This window comes from Oncorhynchus gorbuscha, linkage group LG11, assembly GCF_021184085.1.
Source record: "Oncorhynchus gorbuscha isolate QuinsamMale2020 ecotype Even-year linkage group LG11, OgorEven_v1.0, whole genome shotgun sequence".
Lineage (NCBI taxonomy): Eukaryota > Metazoa > Chordata > Actinopteri > Salmoniformes > Salmonidae > Oncorhynchus > Oncorhynchus gorbuscha.
The window spans coordinates 81841735-81864111 of NC_060183.1; the positions used below are offsets into that span (position 1 = coordinate 81841735).

The window sequence follows — 22377 nt, forward strand, 5'->3', positions numbered from 1 at the left end:
ATTAAAAATCCATTAATCCGTTCATTTTTGAATGACAAGTCTCGTGTGGGACATTCTATCTGAATGTTTTCTCTAAATGTTGTGTCCATATTCAATGTGTTTCTGGGTCAGATGGAATGTGAAAATATGTCATCGTTAAACTACCCTTTACGGTTTTTAAATCAGACCTCGGATCAGTACTTATTCGAGCTGCGGAGTCAAGTTGACCACACCCTGCTTGGTTTTCATTGGTTACTGGCCAACTTTCGTCAAGGAACTCAGGAAAGTGTTTCGATTCGAGAGAGGAGTTGAGTTTTGGACAGTGTGTCTATACAGTTTTCTATTATAATCGGACGTAAATAAAATACTACATTTACAGTTGTATTCTGTAAAAATGGTCGGGGTAAAAGTAATCGGGAATGATTCAGAATTTCAACCTGAATTAACAGCCGCCGGTTCGAGACTTGCCGTAGTGAAGTTCACAATGGCAGGGTAAGGTTCAAAATATATTCCCAAGGCCTTGGCTAGCATGCTTAGACCGGATCTAAACTGAAGTGGGTGATCCAATTTCATTGGCAAATGTATAATTACCTAGGAGGTCAACTGGTTTCGGGTTTTCGTAGTGTATCGGGAATACTTTCAAAGGAATCTACTCAAAAGCGTGAGAAAATAACTCGGCTACAACACCACGCTGTTAGCTACGCCAACGTTGGCTAACTAGCTAACGGTGGTTAGCTTTAGCCAGCTATGACTTAGCAATATCAGACAGGCTAAGATAGCATGTTTAAGCTAACTCCACAGAGTAACTGCGGTACTTGGCAACCCAGTAGTCTGACAATTACTGAGCAATAGAGTGAAATGTTTTCTGTATACTTTGTGGTACAACAATGGCAGTTATGTGTTGGTTTTGATAGGCATCTACAATGAATTTCCCAGTGAAAGGGGGGGACACATCTTTTAACTAGCCGGGGGGTGTATTCATTCCGCCAAAACAGTTACAAACTGAAACGATAGTTTATATTGGACAAATTCAGGGGTGTATTCATTCACGCACATTCTGGGGGGGAAAAAATCCTCTGTTCCAAAACGTGCAACAAACACCGTTTACTCCAAACGGAAAACGCAAAAAACAAGAGTTTCTATTGGACAAAATCATGTAGGCCCCTCCACGTATTGTTCTGTTTGTTTCCGGTAAACAGAACAAAACGTAATGAATACACCCCAGGTAGGCACGTTTTGTTTGTTTCCGTTTAAGAAACGTTTTGCAACAAAAAAAGCCTGAAGGAATACACCCCGGGGTGAAGAACACGTACCTAACTACTATTTTAGCTTTAGTTAATCCACGTGTATGGCTTACAACTTTTTAGTTCTAGTTTTGTTCATAAACAGCCCGTTTTGATGATCGCTAACGTCAAAAATAACAATAACAACAGCAGTCGCGACAATACCAGCTTCCTAATAAACTCCTTCTCTCCCCAGGTGTCGACCCTGTGTCAGAATATCCCCCGCTTTCAACATGTTGAGTAACAAGTACCCACACGTGGTTTTCCTTGAAGTCGATGTACACGTCTGTCAGGTGAGGTTCTTTTTGCCTAAAGAGTTTTAATAATACATCCTACTGTATCATAATCAAAACACCAGGTACTCCATTATGTTGTTGTTGTTGTCATAGGAGACGCTGTAAAAAACAAACATGTCAACCTCCTCATGTCATTCATTGAGCAATACAGATGAAGAAATCTAGTGTGTGTGGGGTTAGGCATGTGACTTCAATGTCAATCTCCCTTTTTTTTTCTCTCTCTCTCAGGCAACGGCTGCCGCCAACAACATCTCTGCCACGCCAACGTTTTTGTTTTTCCGTAACAAAGTGCGCGTCGACCTGTATCAGGGTGCAGATGCCTCAGGACTAGAGGAGAAGATCAAGCAGCATGTAGAAAACGACCCTGGAAGCAACGAGGACTCAGACATTCCCAAGGGATATGTGAGTATATGATAAATTGGTATCACTCAGACATTCCCAAGGGATATGTGAGTATATGATGAATTCATATCACTCAGACATTTTTTTTGTCTATTTTAAACTTCTGTGAATAACTGAAGCAAGGGGTCAAAGTTGTCAGTCACTGCAACAGATTTCCTTCTTATGCATTCTGGAGAGATTTGTCTGAGTTCAGAGTAGCAATTCACATCTCCAGGGTGTCTTGACTGGTTTGGAGATGGCATAGCCTTATACATATATTTCCAAATTAATAAATATATTAAAATCAAATCAAACTTTATTTAGTCACATGCGCTGAATACAACAAGTGTAGAACCTTACTGTGAAATGCTTTACTTACAAGCCCTTAACCAACAGTGTAGTTCAAGAAGAGTTACGAAAATAAATACCAAATAAACTAAAGTAAAAAAAAGGAATGGCAAAGTATACTGAACAAAAATATAAATGCGACAATTTCACTGAGTTACAGTTCATATGAGGAACTCAGTCAATTGAAATAAATTCATTAGGCCATAATCTATGGATTTCACATGACTGGGCCGTGGTGGAGCCATGGGAGGGCATAGACCCACCCACTTGGGAGCCAGGCCCGCCCTCTGGGTAGCCTGGACCAGCCAATCAGAATGAGTTTTTCCCCAGAAAAGGGCTTTATTACTACAGACATAAATGCTCCTCAGTTTCATCAGCTGTCCAGGTGGCTGGTCTCAGACGATCAGGTGAAGAAGCTGGATGTGGAGGTCCCGGGTTGGCATGGTTACACATGGTCTGCAGTTGTGAGACTGGTTGGACGTACTGCCATGTTCTCTAAAACAACGTTGGAGGTTTAACGTAGAGAAATTAACATTCAGTTATCTGGCAAAAGCTCATTCATATAGTCAGCATGCCAATTGCACTCTCTCTCAACTTGAGACATCTGTGGCATTGTGTTGTGTGACAAAGCTGCACATTTAGTGGCCTTCTTCCCAGCACAAGGTGCACCTGTGTAATAATCATGCTGTTTTAAACAGCTTCTTGATATCCCACACCTGTCAGGTGGATGGATTACTTGCAAGTGCTACTATTTTTGTAATGTTATTAAAACAAAATCAGACAACCTCGTAGTAAAATAGTTAATTTATTTACCTAGTTGGCTTGTTGTTGTGTTCAATGCAAGGTAAATTAATATACTCTTAAATATTCCTCTCCGCTCACATTCAAGTTGTGAGACCCATAGCGTGGGAGACATGTGTTCTCACCAGCAGTCAATGTACAACAATTGTTAATGCAATTACGGGAAAAACTCTTTTGAAGTCAGTTTTGGAGGGGGGCATCCCAGTTTCCCCTTTCTTTCTACAACGTTTATTTCTCTGCTCCTTCAATTCTGGGATCATCTTACAAATACAATGACAACCAGAGTTTCAAGAATGGCTTAGAGGCAACATTGCTGGCCATTTGTGCACCACTAAAGGCTCTTGTTGTTGGTGAACGTCAGGAACCCGAATCACGTCTTTGAAAGAGCTGTTTCATTTGGCTCCCTGATCCGCATTCTGTTACTGCTGCTTTATGTGCTCCAGACAGAGATGATCTGTAGATATATTACAAAAACATTCTCTGAAGATGGTCATTCCTGTGATGGAACAATATAGAATTTCTTTCTGTGCGTTTTAAAATTGAAAAACTATTTTTGCAGGCCAACTAATCATTTGGTTAGATAAAAATGTGTTTGAACTTGTGTTTCGTGATCTGACATCTTAGGTTAACGTTTTAGGCTTTAATTATGTTTTAGGCTTTAATTATGTGTACCCTTTTATTGGGGGGTAAACATAGAAATGTGTTTTATAGATCTGTCATTCTCATTGAAAGCATGACTAAGAAGCTCGTCGGTTGCGTTCTGTGAGCTTCTGTGGCCTACTACTTCGTGGCTGAGCTGTTGCTCCTATTTTTTTTATTTTTGAAAAATGTATTTCACCTTTATTTAACCAGGTAGACCAGATCACCTTTATTTAACCAGGTAGACCAGATCACCTTTATTTAACCAGGTAGACCAGATCACCTTTATTTAACCAGGTAGACCAGATCACCTTTATTTAACCAGGTAGACCAGATCACCTTTATTTAACCAGGTAGGCCAGATCACCTTTATTTAACCAGGTAGGCCAGATCACCTTTATTTAGCCAGGTAGGCCAGATCACCTTTATTTAGCCAGGTAGACCAGATCACCTTTATTTAGCCAGGTAGACCAGATCACCTTTATTTAACCAGGTAGACCAGATCACCTTTATTTAACCAGGTAGACCAGATCACCTTTATTTAACCAGGTAGACCAGATCACCTTTATTTAGCCAGGTAGACCAGATCACCTTTATTTAACCAGGTAGACCAGATCACCTTTATTTAACCAGGTAGACCAGATCACCTTTATTTAACCAGGTAGACCAGATCACCTTTATTTAACCAGGTAGACCAGATCACCTTTATTTAGCCAGGTAGGCAAGTTGAGAACAAGTTCTCATTTACAACTGCGACCTGGCCAAGATAAAGCAAAGCAGTTCGACACATACAACAACACAGGGTTATACATTAAAAAAACATACAGTCAATGACACAATAAGATGTTTCAACTTCACAATAACACAGCTGACTGGAGGGGGGGGGGCAGCTCTAGCAGGGCAGAAATTTGACGAACTGACTTGTTTGAAAAGACGCAAAAAGAGAACTTTAGAACGGGAAGCATAGAAATAGTGCATATAGAACAGATCTACCGCTTCTTAGACTTGCTTTCAATGAGAGTGACAGATCTATAACTCACGCTTCTATGTGAATTTGGTCAGGATCCCACAACAAAACGACACATATTGAAGCTTTAATAACAGTCAGGATGCTGTGTCCAATAGGGTGAATGCAGATGGACAAGCCCCAATGCTTCAGCCTATGTACATTTTATAGCCACTATGTTTCATCAGTTGGGCTACAGGTAATAATGCTAATTGCTAATAGCACATCTAATCATATAAGACCATAGGCTAGGTGATCCAATATTTTAAGAAAATTATTGTAACATTTTTTTTTAACCAGTATGTTTTTGGGCTCATTACTGGAGGTGGAAATTATATTCTATATACTTTTTTTCTCAATTCGTTTTTAGAGTAGAATGTACTTTTTAAAAAGTAACTAGAACTGAGCTTTTCAGTCCTTCTACAAAGAAATTATCCCATCGAGGACCAGGGGCAGATTTTTTACCTTGTCAGCTTGGGGATTTCATCCAGCAACCTTTCGGTTACTAGTCCAACGCTCCTACCCGCCAGGTTACACAGGTGAAAGCTATGATCCCTTATTGATGTCACCTGTTAAATCCACTTCAAGCAATGTAGATTTATTTCTTTTTACCTTTTATTTAACGAGGCAAGTCAGTTAAGAACAAATTCTATTTTCAATGGCGGCCTTCGGTTACTAGTCCAACGCTCTAACCACTAGGCTACACTGCCGCCTCCCCCAGATGAAGGGGAATTGGTCCTGTGCTGCAAGGAAAGACCTAGTTAAGCTGCAGCTGGTCCAGAACAGAGGCACGTTTAGCTCTTCATTGTAATCAGAGGGCTGATATAAATACTATACAGTCAGTCTCTCTTGGCTGAGAGTTGAGGAGAGACTGACTGCATCACTTCTTCTTCTTTTTTATATCAAATCAAATCAAATCAAATCAAATTTTATTTGTCACATACACATGGTTAGCAGATGTTAATGCGAGTGTAGCGAAATGCTTGTGCTTCTAGTTCCGACAATGCAGTGATAACCAACAAGTAATCTAACTAACAATTCCAAAACTACTGTCTTATACACAGTGTAAGGGGATAAGGAACATGTACATAAGGATATATGAATGAGTGATGGTACAGAGCAGCATACAGTAGATGGTATCGAGTACAGTATATACATATGAGATGAGTGTGTAGACAAAGTAAACAAAGTGGCATAGTTAAAGTGGCTAGTGATACATGTGTTACATAAGGATGCAGTCGATGTTGTAGAGTACAGTATATACATATGCATATGAGATGAATAATGTAGGGTAAGTAACATTATATAAGGTAGCATTGTTTAAAGTGGCTAGTGATATATTTACATCATTTCCCATCAATTCCCATTATTAAAATGGCTGGAGTTGGGTCAGTGTCAATGACAGTGTGTTGGCAGCAGCCACTCAATGTTAGTGGTGGCTATTTAACAGTCTGATGGCCTTGAGATAGAAGCTGTTTTTCAGTCTCTCGGTCCCAGCTTTGATGCACCTGTACTGACCTCGCCTTCTGGATGATAGCGGGGTGAACAGGCAGTGGTTCGGGTGGTTGATGTCCTTGATGATCTTTATGGCCTTCCTGTAACAACGGGTGGTGTAGGTGTCCTGGAGGGCAGGTAGTTTGCCCCCGGTGATGCGTTGTGCAGTCCTCACTACCCTCTGGAGAGCCTTACGGTTGAGGGCGGAGCAGTTGCCGTACCAGGCGGTGATACAGCCCGCCAGGATGCTCTCGATTGAGCATCTGTAGAAGTTTGTGAGTGCTTTTGGTGACAAGCCGAATTTTTTCAGCCTCCTGAGGTTGAATAGGCGCTGCTGCGCCTTCTTCACGACGCTGTCAGTGTGAGTGGACCAATTCAGTTTGTCTGTGATGTGTATGCCGAGGAACTTAAAACTAGCTACCCTCTCCACTACTGTTCCATCGATGTGGATAGGGGGGTGTTCCCTCTGCTGTTTCCTGAAGTCCACAATCATCTCCTTAGTTTTGTTGACGTTGAGTGTGAGGTTATTTTCCTGACACCACACTCCAAGGGCCCTCACCTCCTCCCTGTAGGCCGTCTCGTCGTTGTTGGTAATCAAGCCTACCACTGTTGTGTCGTCCGCAAACTTGATGATTGAGTTGGAGGCGTGCGTGGCCACGCAGTCGTGGGTGAACAGGGAGTACAGGAGAGGGCTCAGAACGCACCCTTGTGGGGCCCCCGTGTTGATCAGCCGGCGCCGACTGAGATGGCCGCCTCGCTTCGCGTTCCTAGGAAACTATGCAGTTTTTTGTTTTTTTACGTGTTATTTCTTACATTAGTACCCCAGGTCATCTTAGGTTTCATTACATACAGTCGAGAAGAACTACTGAATATAAGATCAGCGTCAACTCACCATCAGTACGACCAAGAATATGTTTTCCGCGACGCGGATCCTGTGTTCTGCCTTACAAACAGGACAACGGAATGGATCGCATGCAGCGACCCAAGGAAACGACTCCGAAAAAGAGGGAAACGCGGCGGTGTTCTGGTCAGACTCCGGAAAAGGGCACATCGCGCACCACTTCCCAGTATTCTTCTTGCCAATGTCCAGTCTCTCGACAACAAGGTTGATGAAATCCGAGCAAGGGTGGCATTCCAGAGGGACATCAGAGACTGCAACGTTCTCTGCTTTACGGAGACATGGCTTACTGGGAAAACGCTATCCAGGGCGGTGCAGCCAACGGGTTTCTCCACGCATCGCGCCGACAGAAACAAACATCTCTCTGGTAAGAAGAGTGGAGGGGCGTATGCCTCATGACTAACGGGACATGGTGTGATGAAGAAAACATACAGGAACTCAAATCCTTCTGTTCACCTGATTTAGAATTCCTCACAATCAAATGTAGACCGCATTATCTTCCAAGAGAATTCTCTTCGATTATAATCACAGCCGTATATATCCCCCCCAAGCAGACACATCGATGGCTCTGAACGAACTTTATTTAACTCTTTGCAAACTGGAAAACATTTATCCGGAGGCTGCATTCATTGTAGCTGGGGATTTTAACAAAGCCAATCTGAAAACAAGACTCCCTAAATTTTATCAGCATATCGATTGCGCAACCAGGGGTGGTAAAACCTTGGATCATTGTTACTCTAACTTCCGCGACGCATATAAGGCCCTGCCCCGCCCCCTTTCGGAAAAGCTGACCACGACTCCATTTTGCTGATCCCTGCCTACAGACAGAAATTAAAACAAGAGGCTCCCACGCTGAGGTCTGTCCAACGCTGGTCAGAACAAGCTGACTCTACACTCCAAGACTGCTTCCATCACGTGGACTGGGACATGTTTCGTATTGCGTCAGATGGGAATATTGACGAATACGCTGATTCGGTGTGCGAGTTCATTAGAACGTGCGTCGAAGATGTCGTTCCCATAGCAACGATAAAAACATTCCCTAACCAGAAACCGTGGATTGATGGCAGCATTCGCGTGAAACTGAAAGCGCGAACCACTGCTTTTAATCAGGGCAAGGTGTCTGGCAACATGACTGAATACAAACAGTGCAGCTATTCCCTCCGTAAGGCTATCAAACAAGAGCGTCAGTACAGAGACAAAGTGGAATCTCAATTCAATGGCTCAGACACAAGAGGCATGTGGCAGGGTCTACAGTCAATCACGGACTACAAGATGAAATCCAGCCCAGTCACGGACCAGGATGTCTTGCTCCCAGGCAGACTAAATAACTTTTTTGCCCGCTTTGAGGACAATACAGTGCCACTGACACGGCCTGCAACGGAAACATGCAGTCTCTCCTTCACTGCAGCCGAGGTGAGTAAGACATTTAAACGTGTTAACCCTCGCAAGGCTGCAGGCCCAGACGGCATCCCCAGCCGCGCCCTCCGAGCATGCGCAGACCAGCTGGCCGGTGTGTTTACGGACATATTCAATCAATCCCTATACCAGTCTGCTGTTCCCACATGCTTCAAGAGGGCCACCATTGTTCCTGTTCCCAAGAAAGCTAAGGTAACTGAGCTAAACGACTACCGCCCCGTAGCACTCACTTCCGTCATCATGAAGTGCTTTGAGAGACTAGTCAAGGACCATATCACCTCCACCCTACCTGACACCCTAGACCCACTCCAATTTGCTTACCGCCCAAATAGGTCCACAGACGATGCAATCTCAACCACACTGCACACTGCCCTAACCCACCTGGACAAGAGGAATACCTATGTGAGAATGCTGTTCATCGACTACAGCTCGGCATTCAACACCATAGTACCCTCCAAGCTCGTCATCAAGCTCGAGACCCTGGGTCTCGACCCCGCCCTGTGCAACTGGGTACTGGACTTCCTGACGGGCCGCCCCCAGGTGGTGAGGGTCAATCATGCAGTCTCTCCTTCACTGCAGCCTTCACTGCAGCCGAGTGTTGAAAATCTCAAAATGTTTGCATAGTCAACTTACACACAGCTCTGACACACACACTTATCCCACCAGACATGCCCCTCAGGGGTCTTTTCACCGTCCCCAAATCCAGAACAAATTCAAGAAAACATACAGTATTATATAGAGCCCTTATTGCATGGAACTTCCTTCCATCTCATATTGCTCAAATAAACAGCAAACTTGGTTTTAAAAAAAACAGATAAAAGAACACTTCTCCCCCATGTGACCTAGATAGTTTGTGTGTAAACATTGATATGTAGGCTACGTGGGCCTTTAAAAGTCGTTCTGTCCTTGATCTGTTCTTGTCTATTGATGTTCTGTATAATGTCATTCTGTGTTATGTTTCCTGTTTTGTGTGGAACCCAGGAAGACTAGCTGCTGCTACTGCAACAACTAATGGGGATCCTAATAAAATACCAAATTGAGACATGGATCGTGTATATGTGCCATTCAGAGGGTGAATGGACAAGATAAAATATTTAAGTGCCCTTTGAACATGTTATAGTAGTAGGCTCCCAGGAGCACCGGTTTGTGTCAAGAACTGCAACTCTGCTTGGTTTTTCACACTCAACTGTTTCCCGTGTGTATCAACAATGGTCCACCACCCAATGGACATCCAGTCAACTTGACACAACTGTGGGAAGCATTGGAGTCAACATGGACCAGCGTCCCTGTGGAACGCTTTGTAGTCAACATGGACCAGCGTCCCTGTGGAAGCATTGGAGTCAACATGGGCCAGCATCCCTGTGGAACTCTTTCGACACCTTTTAGAGTCCACGCCCAGACTTAAGGCTGTTCTGAGGGCAAAGGGAGGGGAAGGAGGTGTTAAACTCAATATCAGGAAGGTGTTCCTAATGTTTTGTATACTCAGTGTATAAGGGGGCAATTCCACGGTAAAATAATGATGCCGAGACTCCAAATGTTCATATAATAAGTTACAATTTATTCACTTAGCAGACGCTCTTATCGATAGCGACTCACAGTAGAAATGAGGTTTCAGTGTCTGAACATCGACAGACTATTTCACCCAGTCGGCTTGGTGATTAGTTTTGGCATCAGTCTGTTTCCAGTGGAATTGTCCCATAACAGAGCGGGTTCCTTTCCCCGTTCTTCCCGAGACGGGACGCCAAACGCAGAAGCTTCTGGACCGTACCACAGCGCACTGCAGAAGTTCTGTGAATACGACTGACCAAGCCAATTCTGGGTCCAGTATGGCTGTACTTTGGGACAGGCCTCGGGACAGGCCTCGGGACAGGCCTCTGACTAGCTCTGACTTTGCTGATAGTTACTTTATTGAGGAAACGTGTCGTTTCTATTAGAGCTGGGATTATACCAGTATCGCTGTACAAAACAGATTTCACATCTTTAGGAGAATACCGTGTTGGAAACAAACGTCACTATGTTGTCAGAGAGAGTCATTCATGTATGTGTATATATATATTTATTTATTTAACCAAGCGATAGCACAATATTTTACATACAGCAGGTTTTTTAAAGGACTAAAGAGTTTGGTCTGTTTTGTGTTTTCATTTTTTTTGTCAGTAAAAAAAAAAAGACATTGAGATTCTGGTATCGTCCCGACTCTAATCACTCTGATTTAGCGAGGTGGGACAGCCACATGTCTATCTTTTTTAAGATGAATTCTCTTAAAAAACCATCAGTCGCTCTGGATAAGAACATCTGCTAAAGGACTCAAATCTAAACATCTCAGAAGAGACAGCAGCAGAGCAAACCATCCACTACAAAAGGATACTCCGTTTCTCTAAAGCAAAGTCAACATTTCAGGCGGTGCTGCTGCACGCTGTGAAGCTGCTCTTGTGTTTGTATTGTGGACTTAACACGGGCTTGTAATGTGGCCTTAACACGGCCTTAACACGGCCTTGTAATGTGGACTTAACACGGGCTTGTAATGTGGCCTTAACACGGCCTTAACACGGCCTTGTAATGTGGACTTAACACGGCCTTAACACGGCCTTGTAATGTGGACTTAACACGGCCTTAACACGGGCTTGTAATGTGGACTTAACACGGCCTTAACACGGGCTTGTAATGTGGACTTAACACGGCCTTGTAATGTGGACTTAACACGGCCTTAACACGGGCTTGTAATGTGGACTTAACACGGCCTTGTAATGTGGACTTAACACAGCCTTGTAATGTGGCCTTAACACGGGCCTTGTAATGTGGACTTAACACGGCCTTGTAATGTGGACTTAACACGGGCCTTGTAATGTGGCCTTAGTACGGCCTTGTAATGTGGACTTAACACGGCCTTGTAATGTGTACTTAACACGGGCCTTGTTACATTTACATTTACATTTAAGTCATTTAGCAGACGCTCTTATCCAGAGCGACTTACAAATTGGTGCATTCACCTTATGACATCCAGTGGAACAACCACTTTACAATAGTGCATCTAAATATTTTAAGGGGGGGTGAGAAGGATTACTTTATCCTATCCTAGGTGTTCCTTAAAGAGGTGGGGTTTCAGGTGTCTCCGGAAGGTGGTGATTGACTCCGCTGTCCTGGCGTCGTGAGGGAGTTTGTTCCACCATTGGGGAGCCAGAGCAGCGAACAGTTTTGACTGAGCTGAGCGGGAACTGTACTTCCTCAGTGGTAGGGAGGCGAGCAGGCCAGAGGTGGATGAACGCAGTGCCCTTATTTGGGTGTAGGGCCTGATCAGAGCCTGGAGGTACTGAGGTGCCGTTCCCCTCACAGCTCCGTAGGCAAGCACCATGGTCTTGTAGCGGATGCGAGCTTCAACTGGAAGCCAGTGGAGAGAGCGGAGGAGCGGGGTGACGTGAGAGAACTTGGGAAGGTTGAACACTAGACGGGCTGCGGCGTTCTGGATGAGTTGTAGGGGTTTAATGGCACAGGCAGGGAGCCCAGCCAACAGCGAGTTGCAGTAATCCAGACGGGAGATGACAAGTGCCTGGATTAGGACCTGCGCCGCTTCCTGTGTGAGGCAGGGTCGTACTCTGCGGATGTTGTAGAGCATGAACCTACAGGAACGGGCCACCGCCTTGATGTTAGTTGAGAACGACAGTTTGTTGTCCAGGATCACGCCAAGGTTCTTAGCGCTCTGGGAGGAGGACACAATGGAGTTGTCAACCGTGATGGCGAGATCATGGAACGGGCAGTCCTTCCCCGGGAGGAAGAGCAGCTCCGTCTTGCCGAAGTTCAGCTTGAGGTGGTGATCCGTCATCCACACTGATATGTCTGCCAGACATGCAGAGATGCGATTCGCCACCTGGTCATCAGAAGGGGGAAAAGGAGAAGATTAATTGTGTGTCGTCTGCATAGCAATGATAGGAGAGACCATGTGAGGTTATGACAGAGCCAAGTGACTTGGTGTATAGCGAGAATAGGAGAGGGCCTAGAACAGAGCCCTGGGGGACACCAGTGGTGAGAGCGCGTGGTGAGGAGACAGATTCTCGCCACGCCACCTGGTAGGAGCGACCTGTCAGGTAGGACGCAATCCAAGCGTGGGCCGCGCCGGAGATGCCCAACTCGGAGAGGGTGGAGAGGAGGATCTGATGGTTCACAGTATCGAAGGCAGCCGATAGGTCTAGAAGGATGAGAGCAGAGGAGAGAGAGTTAGCTTTAGCGGTGCGGAGCGCCTCCGTGATACAGAGAAGAGCAGTCTCAGTTGAATGACTAGTCTTGAAACCTGACTGATTTGGATCAAGAAGGTCATTCTGAGAGAGATAGCGGGAGAGCTGACCAAGGACGGCACGTTCAAGAGTTTTGGAGAGAAAAGAAAGAAGGGATACTGGTCTGTAGTTGTTGACATCGGAGGGATCGAGTGTAGGTTTTTTCAGAAGGGGTGCAACTCTCGCTCTCTTGAAGACGGAAGGGACGTAGCCAGCGGTCAGGGATAAGTTGATGAGCGAGGTGAGGTAAGGGAGAAGGTCTCCGGAAATGGTCTGGAGAAGAGAGGAGGGGATAGGGTCGAGCGGGCAGGTTGTTGGGCGGCCGGCCGTCACAAGACGCGAGATTTCATCTGGAGAGAGAGGGGAGAAAAGGTCAGAGCACAGGGTAGGGCAGTGTGAGCAGAACCAGCGGTGTTGTTTGACTTAGCAAACGAGGATCGGATGTCGTCGATCTTCTTTTCAAAATGGTTGACGAAGTCATCTGCAGAGAGGGAGGGAGGGGGGGGGGAGGATTCAGGAGGGAGGAGAATGTGGCAAAGAGCTTCCTAGGGTTAGAGGCAGATGCTTGGAATTTAGAGTGGTAGAAAGTGGCTTTAGCAGCAGAGACAGAGGAGGAAAATGTAGAGAGGAGGGAGTGAAAGGATGCCAGGTCCGCAGGGAGGCGAGTTTTCCTCCATTTCCGCTCGGCCTTCCGGAGCCCTGTTCTGTGAGCTCGCATTGAGTCGTCAAGCCACGGAGCGGGAGGGGAGGACCGAGCCGGCCTGGAAGATAGGGGACATAGAGAGTCAAAGGATGCAGAAAGGGAGGAGAGGAGGGTTGAGGAGGCAGAATCAGGAGATAGGTTGGAGAAGGTTTGAGCAGAGGGAAGAGATGATAGGATGGAAGAGGAGAGAGTAGCGGGGGAGAGAGAGCGAAGGTTGGGACGGCGCGATACCATCCGAGTAGGGGCAGTGTGGGAAGTGTTGGATGAGAGCGAGAGGGAAAAGGATACAAGGTAGTGGTCGGAGACTTGGAGGAGTTGCAATGAGGTTAGTGGAAGAACAGCATCTAGTAAAGATAAGGTCGAGCGTATTGCCTGCCTTGTGAGTAGGGGGAAGGTGAGAGGGTGAGGTCAAAGAGGAGAGGAGTGGAAAGAAGGAGGCAGAGAGGAATGAGTCAAAGGTAGACGTGGGGAGGTTAAAGTCGCCCAGAACTGTGAGAGGTGAGCCGTCCTCAGGAAAGGAGCTTATCAAGGCATCAAGCTCATTGATGAACTCTCCGAGGGGACCTGGAGGGCGATAAATGATAAGGATGTTAAGCTTGAAAGGGCTGGTAACTGTGACAGCATGAAATTCAAAGGAGGCGATAGACAGATGGGTAAGGGAGAAAGAGAGAATGACCACATGGGAGAGAGAAGGATCCCTATGCCACCACCCCGCTGACCAGAAGCTCTCGGGGTGTGCGAGAACACGTGGGCGGACGAAGAGAGAGCAGTAGGAGTAGCAGTGTTATCTGTGGTGATCCATGTTTCTGTCAGTGCCAAGAAGTCGAGGGACTGGAGGGAGGCATAGGCTGAGATGAACTCTGCCTTGTTGGCTGCAGATCGGCAGTTCCAGAGGCTACCGGAGACCTGGAACTCCACGTGGGTCGTGCGCGCTGGGACCACCAGATTAGGGTGGCAGCGGCCACGCGGTGTGGAGCGTTTGTATGGTCTGTGCAGAGAGGAGAGAACAGGGATAGACAGACACATAGTTGACAGGCTACAGAAGAGGCTACGCTAATGCAAGGAGATTGGAATGACAAGTGGACTACACGTCTCGAATGTTCAGAAAGTTAAGCTTACGTAGCAAGAATCTTATTGACTAAAATTATTAAAAATGATACAGTACTGCTGAAGTAGGCTAGCTGGCAGTGGCTGCGTTGTTGACTTTGTAGGCTAGCTGACAGTGGCTGCGTTGTTGACACTACACTAATGTAATGTGGACTTAACAAAGCCTTGTAATGTGGACTTAACACGGCCTTGTAATGTGGACTTAACACGGCCTTAACACGGCCTTGTAATGTGGACTTAACACGGCCTTAACACGGCCTTGTAATGTGGACTTAACACGGGCTTGTAATGTGGACTTAACACGGGCTTGTAATGTGGACTTAACACGGGCTTGTAATGTGGCCTTAACACGGCCTTAACACGGCCTTGTAATGTGGACTTAACACGGCCTTAACACGGGCTTGTAATGTGGACTTAACACGGCCTTGTAATGTGGACTTAACACGGCCTTAACACAGGCTTGTAATGTGGACTTAACACGGCCTTGTAATGTGGACTTAACACGGGCCTTGTAATGTGGACTTAACACGGCCTTGTAATGTGGACTTAACACGGGCCTTGTAATGTGGACTTAACACAGCCTTGTAATGTGGCCTTAACACGGCCTTGTAATGTGGACTTAACACGGCCTTGTAATGTGTACTTAACACGGGCCTTGTAATGTGGACTTAACAAAGCCTTGTAATGTGGACTTAACACGGCCTTGTAATGTGGACTTAACACAGCCTTGTAATGTGGACTTAACACGGCCTTGTAATGTGGACTTAACACAGCCTTGTAATGTGGACTTAACACGGCCTTGTAATGTGGACTTAACACGGCCTTAACACAGGCTTGTAATGTGGCCTTAACACGGGCCTTGTAATGTGGCCTTAACACGGGCCTTGTAATGTGGCCTTAACACGGGCTTGTAATGTGGACTTAACACGGGCCTTGCCTTGTCTGAATAATTTTGATTCTGTGTGTTAAGATGGACCTGATGCCGTTTGTGAACAAAGCCGGCTGCGAGTGCCTAAACGAGAGCGACGAGAGCGGCTTTGACAACTGCTTAGTCAAGGACACCACCTACCTGGAGTCCGACTGCGATGAGCAGGTGAGTTTGAGGATAGATCGCCGTCAGCGTCTCCTACGTTAGTTCAGAGCCGTTTGAATGTGCTGAAATTGTTCACCTCAGTGTGGCCACTTTCTAGTAGACTTTACAGCTTAGAACTGTTGTTCTTTTTCTATATTTACAAGGATAAAAATATCCCTCACCTGGTGAAAAACAATGTCTTGTCTGTTGGGCTACTTTTTCATATGTATGCTTCTCCTGGCTGGTGTTACCATCTGTTACCTCAGGCCAACCTGCAGGCTAAACCGTCTTCCTGACTGGGGTTACCTCAGGCCAACCTGCAGGCTAAACCGTCTTCCTGACTGGGGTTACCTCAGGCCAACCTGCAGGCTAAACCGTCTTCCTGACTGGGGTTACCTCAGGCCAACCTGCAGGCTAAACCGTCTTCCTGACTGGTGTTACCATCTGTTACCTCAGGCCAACCTGCAGGCTAAACCGTCTTCCTGACTGGGGTTACCTCAGGCCAACCTGCAGGCTAAACCGTCTTCCTGACTGGTGTTACCATCTGTTACCTCAGACCAACCTGCAGGCTAAACCGTCTTCCTGACTGGGGTTACCTCAGGCCAACCTGCAGGCTAAACCGTCTTCCTGACTGGGGTTACCATCTGTTACCTCAGGCCAACCTGCAGGCTAACCTGTCTTCCTGGCTGGGGTTACCTCAGGCCAACCTGCAGGCTAAACCGTCTTCCTGACTGGTGTTACCATCTGTTACCTCAGGCCAACCTGCAGGCTAAACCGTCTTCCTGACTGGGGTTACCTCAGGCCAACCTGCAGGCTAAACCGTCTTCCTGACTGGGGTTACCTCAGGCCAACCTGAGTGTTACCATCTGTTACCTCAGGCCAACCTGTAGGCTAAACCGTCTTCCTGACTGGGGTTACCTCAGGCCAACCTGTAGGCTAAACCGTCTTCCTGACTGGTGTTACCATCTGTTACCTCAGGCCAACCTCAGGCCAACCTGAGGCCAACCTGCAGGCTAAACCGTCTTCCTGGCTGGGGTTACCTGAGGCCAACCTGTAGGCTAAACCGTCTTCCTGGCTGGGGTTACCTGAGGCCAACCTGCAGGCTAAACCGTCTTCCTGGCTGGGGTTACCTGAGGCCAACCTGCAGGCTAAACCGTCTTCCTGGCTGGGGTTACCTGAGGCCAACCTGCAGGCTAAACCGTCTTCCTGACTGGGGTTACCTCAGGCCAACCTGCAGGCTAAACCGTCTTCCTGACTGGGGTTACCATCTGTTACCTCAGACCAACCTGCAGGCTAAACTGTCTTAGTAGATTTAGGTGTCAGTGTGTAGTTTACACTCCTCAGTTAACCCATATGTTCACCCTCTTCAGCTCCTCGTTACGATGGCCTTTAACCAACCTGTCAAGCTGTACTCCATGAAGCTGCAGACCTCTGACTTCGGTGAGTCCTTACTCTCCCCGGGTGTTTCCTACATGTTTCTCCGTTTCCCCTAGTTAAACACCCGTACTCGTCTAATTTTATTCAGGAAAAGCCTTTGAAATATCATCCTTTGCCCATTGAGTAGATGTTGGCGTTTTTATTGGACCGATCACAGTCATGTGTCGTATTGAGTTTCCCCGTGCCAGCTTGGGTTGCCTTGTTGTCTCATCCGTCCCATTTGTCCCTCCCAACAGCCCAGGCACCAAAGTGTGTGAAGATCTTCATTAACCTTCCTCGCTCCATGGACTTTGACGATGCTGAGCGGAGCGAGGCCACCCAGACCCTGGACCTGGCCGAGGAGGACTTCAAGGACGACGGGTTGATTCCGCTGAGATATGTGAAGTTCCAGAACGTTCAGAGCGTCACGGTAAGTAGCAACTGTTTTGGGAGGTGTTACTTTGTGATGTACTTTTTAAACGATGAGAAAAGGTCGATGCGCTGCTCGTTCATAAAGAGAACTGACTACTTCGTAAAGAGAACTGACTACTTCGTAAAGAGAACTGACTACTTCGTAAAGAGAACTGACTACTTTGTAAAGAGAACTGACTACTTTGTAAAGAGAACTGACTACTTTGTAAAGAGAACTGACTACTTTGTAAAGAGAACTGACTACTTTGTAAAGAGAACTGACTACTTTGTAAAGAGAACTGACTACTTTGTAAAGAGAACTGACTACTTTGTAAAGAGAACTGACTACTTTGTAAAGAGAACTGACTACTTTGTAAAGAGACCTGACTACTTTGTAAAGAGACCTGACTACTTTGTAAAGAGACCTGACTACTTTGTAAAGAGACCTGACTACTTTGTAAAGAGACCTGACTACTTTGTAAAGAGACCTGACTACTTTGTAAAGAGACCTGACTACTTTGTAAAGAGACCTGACTACTTTGTAAAGAGACCTGACTACTTTGTAAAGAGACCTGACTACTTTGTAAAGAGACCTGACTACTTTGTAAAGAGACCTGACTACTTTGTAAAGAGACCTGACTACTTTGTAAAGAGACCTGACTACTTTGTAAAGAGAACTGACTACTTCGTAAAGAGACCTGACTACTTCGATATCATTTATTGTTATGTTGTCTCCAGTGTAACTAATATATACACTGCGCAAAAAAAATAAAGGGAACACTAAAATAACACATCCTAGATCTTTCTTTTTTTGAGCAGTGTATACAGGGCTCTCTTGAAAAAGAGATGTTCTCTTCTTAAATAACAGATGAATAAAAATGTTTTATATATATATATATATATATATATGTTTATATAGCCTTTCAGGAAACTCCTTTTAACTGTTTTTGATGGAGGAGAGGGAGAAAGCCACATTTAACTTGAGATGTTGCCCAGGTGTAATTAGTTATGTAAATATAGGACAATGCTGCCATCTAGTGGCAAAACGTGGTACTCTCCTGTTCAACTGCAGTTTATTACGCTCTAGCTGTGATATAAAGAATCCCTCTTATTGCATATAGTGGGTTTCAAGACTTCTTGATTTGCCATTTAGGTTCCAACTAAACCTGCGTGAGTTGACATCCTTTAGTTTCTACTGGTTCTGTCCCCCTTGTAATGATATAATCTGTGGTTCTTCCGTTTTGTTCTAACAGATGTTTGTGAAGAACAATCAGGGGGATGAAGAGACGACTAAAATCAATTACCTTACTTTTATTGGGACCCCTGTACAGGCAACAAACATGAATGACTTCAAACGGGTAAGATCTGGCATTTCTACCAACAGCTATCAGAGTATTGTGTCTATAAGGTAGTAGTTTCTACCAACAGCTATCAGAGTATTGTGTCTATAAGGTAGTAGTTTCTACCAACAGCTATCAGAGTATTGTGTCTATAAGGTAGTAGTTTCTACCAACAGCTATCAGAGTATTGTGTCTATAAGGTAGTAGTTTCTACCAACAGCTATCAGAGTATTGTGTCTATAAGGTAGTAGTTTCTACCAACAGCTATCAGAGTATTGTGTCTATAAGGTAGTAGTTTCTACCAACAGCTATCAGAGTATTGTGTCTATAAGGTAGTAGTTTCTACCAACAGCTATCAGAGTATTGTGTCTATAAGGTAGTAGTTTCTACCAACAGCTATCAGAGTATTGTGTCTAAGGTAGTAGTTTCTACCAACAGCTATCAGAGTATTGTGTCTATAAGGTAGTAGTTTCTACCAACAGCTATCAGAGTATTGTGTCTATAAGGTAGTAGTTTCTACCAACCGTTAAAAATTAATTATGCGAGAAATGGTGGTGAAATGCCTTTTTTTTAATGTGAAAATATTAATACAATTAACCATCATATCAAAGTAAACTTGGGAGTCACAATGATATGGTGTGTGGTCCTCCCACTAGGACTCCGGGAAACCCTGCAGTTTATTAGGCTACAGAATAAATAATTTAGAAACGTCACAGGGTGGTGAAAGTGCAGTGATCTTGATGCTCCTTTCCAATAAATAGAGAGTCTAATTCTGGTGACATGATGATTGACTGCTGTTTTGACAAATAAAACCACTCTCTCTCTGATCCATAATGTCATCATGTAGACGAGCCTTCCTGCACTGTATCTGCCAGCTGTTGTCTAGAGCTCCCCTGTCAAGACCAGAGTAGGCCCGCGACAAGACCAGAGTAGGCCCGCGACAAGACCAGAGTAGGCCCGCGACAAGACCAGAGTAGGCCCGCGACAAGACCAGAGTAGGCCCGTGTCAAGACCAGAGTAGGCCCGTGTCAAGACCAGAGTAGGCCCGTGTCAAGACCAGAGTAGGCCCGTGTCAAGACCAGAGTAGGCCCGTGTCAAGACCAGAGTAGGCCCGTGTCAAGACCAGAGTAGGCCCGTGTCAAGACCAGAGTAGGCCCGTGTCAAGACCAGAGTAGGCCCGTGTCAAGACCAGAGTAGGCCCGTGTCAAGACCAGAGTAGGCCAAGACCAGAGTAGGCCCGTGTCAAGACCAGAGTAGGCCCGTGTCAAGACCAGAGTAGGCCCGTGTCAAGACCAGAGTAGGCCCGCGTCAAGACCAGAGTAGGCCCGCGACAAGACCAGAGTAGGCCCGCGACAAGACCAGAGTAGGCCCGCGACAAGACCAGAGTAGGCCCGCGACCAGACCAGAGTAGGCCCGCGACCAGACCAGAGTAGGCCCGCGACCAGACCAGAGTAGGCCCGCGACCAGACCAGAGTAGGCCCGCGACCAGACCAGAGTAGGCCCGCGACCAGACCAGAGTAGGCCCGCGACCAGACCAGAGTAGGCCCGCGTCCAGACCAGAGTAGGCCCGCGACCAGACCAGAGTAGGCCCGCGACCAGACCAGAGTAGGCCCGCGACCAGACCAGAGTAGGCCCGCGTCCAGACCAGAGTAGGCCGCGTCCAGACCAGAGTAGGCCCGCGTCCAGACCAGAGTAGGCCCGCGTCCAGACCAGAGTAGGCCCGCGTCCAGACCAGAGTAGGCCCGCGTCCAGACCAGAGTAGGCCCGCGTCCAGACCAGAGTAGGCCCGCGTCCAGACCAGAGTAGGCCCGCGTCCAGACCAGAGTAGGCCCGCGTCCAGACCAGAGTAGGCCCGCGTCCAGACCAGAGTAGGCCCGCGTCCAGACCAGAGTAGGCCCGCGACCAGACCAGAGTAGGCCCGCGACCAGACCAGAGTAGGCCCGCGACCAGACCAGAGTAGGCCCGCGACCAGACCAGAGTAGGCCCGCGACCAGACCAGAGTAGGCCCGCGACCAGACCAGAGTAGGCCCGCGACCAGACCAGAGTAGGCCCCGCGACCAGACCAGAGTAGGCCCCGCGACCAGACCAGAGTAGGCCCCGCGACCAGACCAGAGTAGGCCCCGCGACCAGACCAGAGTAGGCCCCGCGACCAGACCAGAGTAGGCCCCGCGACCAGACCAGAGTAGGCCCCGCGACCAGACCAGAGTAGGCCCCGCGACCAGACCAGAGTAGGCCCCGCGACCAGACCAGAGTAGGCCCCGCGACCAGACCAGAGTAGGCGCATTTTCTATTTAACGTTGCAGTTTTATTTGCTTATTTATTGTCATTCGGTATGTGTGAACTTCAGCGAGAAGTTCATTTTGTCGGCACTACCTCATCACATACTGCTTTTATTCTGCAACACATCTGTTTGTTGGAAACACACTTAAAAAAATATATATATTTATATGAAATTCTCAAGAACAATTAGATGGAAACGTATAGTTTTAATTGTTTGCATTTTTTCTTTTTTTCTCCACACGGTTTGTGTTTTTATTTGACTAGGTTGTGGGCAAGAAAGGAGAGAGTCACTGAGACGGCGGAGAGGAGAGGAGAGGAGAGGAGAGGAGAGGAGAGGAGAGGAGAGGAGAAGAATGGCCATATTGCTGTGGTGATCGCTGTCTGTCTGCCAAGGCTGCTGGCTGGGTCCGGCTCAGAGTCAGCTCTACTGTAATACAGCACTGACCAACAACCATGTGTCCCGAATGGCACCATATTCCCTTTCATAGTGCACTGCTTTTGGACCCTTTTTATAGTACAATACTTGTTTTGGACCTGGTATCCCATCCTGAAGTTAAGGCTTTGATTCGGGATCCAAAGACATGTCTGAGATCTAAAGTAGTGCACTATATAGGGAATAGGGTGCCAGCCCTGGTCTAAAGTAGTGCACTATATAGGGAATAGGGTGCCGTTTTGGATGTGAAGTCTATGAGCTGTAGTCCATGTCCGCCAGTGAAATCACCAAGATGAGGCATCTCAAACAATTCATTCAAGCATTTTTATTGTAATTCAGACAAACACTGTAAATAAAAACACAAACAAAAAGGCATATATTGGTATTTGATGTCTCTTGAATAAAATATATAATAAAAAGTAAGGTTGCTCCACACCACCTCCCAAAGACAAGGAAAAGAGATCTCCGACACCCAAGGAAAAGAGATCTCCGACACCCAAGGAAAAGAGATCTCCGACACCCAAGGAAAAGAGATCTCCGACACCCAAGGAAAAGAGATCTCCGACACCCAAGGAAAAGAGATCTCCGACACCCAAGAAAAGAGATCTCTGACACCCAAGAAAAGAGATCTCCGACACCCAAGGAAAAGAGATCTCCGACACCCAATGTTCCCTCAAATTTTCAGCACTGACCAAATTTCAGGTCTGCTGAGTCAAATCTCCGAACCCAAGAAAATTCTGTACAACTTCCAGGGCACGAGATCTGTGAACACAGAAACCACCTGCTTTAAGTTACAGGTCTACTGT

The 22377-nt window shown here is 46.4% G+C and overlaps 1 protein-coding gene across 1 annotated transcript; it reads left to right on the forward strand.

The window, feature by feature from the left end:
• Positions 1-231: 231 nt before the first annotated feature.
• Positions 232-21946, forward strand: LOC123989555 (thioredoxin-like protein 1). The gene is made up of 8 exons (XM_046290646.1): positions 232-471; positions 1459-1555; positions 1787-1960; positions 15590-15712; positions 17062-17131; positions 17365-17537; positions 18772-18876; positions 21403-21946. The coding sequence occupies exons 1-8, from the start codon at positions 374-376 to the stop codon at positions 21430-21432; spliced, it is 870 nt and encodes a 289-aa protein (XP_046146602.1). The 5' UTR covers positions 232-373; the 3' UTR covers positions 21433-21946.
• Positions 21947-22377: the final 431 nt, after the last annotated feature.

Coding starts and splice junctions, on each gene's coding strand:
- LOC123989555 (XM_046290646.1), top strand. CDS start 374: ATGGTCGGGGTAAAAGTAATCGGGAATGATTCAGAATTTCAACCTGAA. Junction 17,132..17,364: donor GCTGCAGACCTCTGACTTCG/GTGAGTCCTTAC, acceptor CCCTCCCAACAG/CCCAGGCACCAAAGTGTGTG. Junction 17,538..18,771: donor AGAACGTTCAGAGCGTCACG/GTAAGTAGCAAC, acceptor TTGTTCTAACAG/ATGTTTGTGAAGAACAATCA.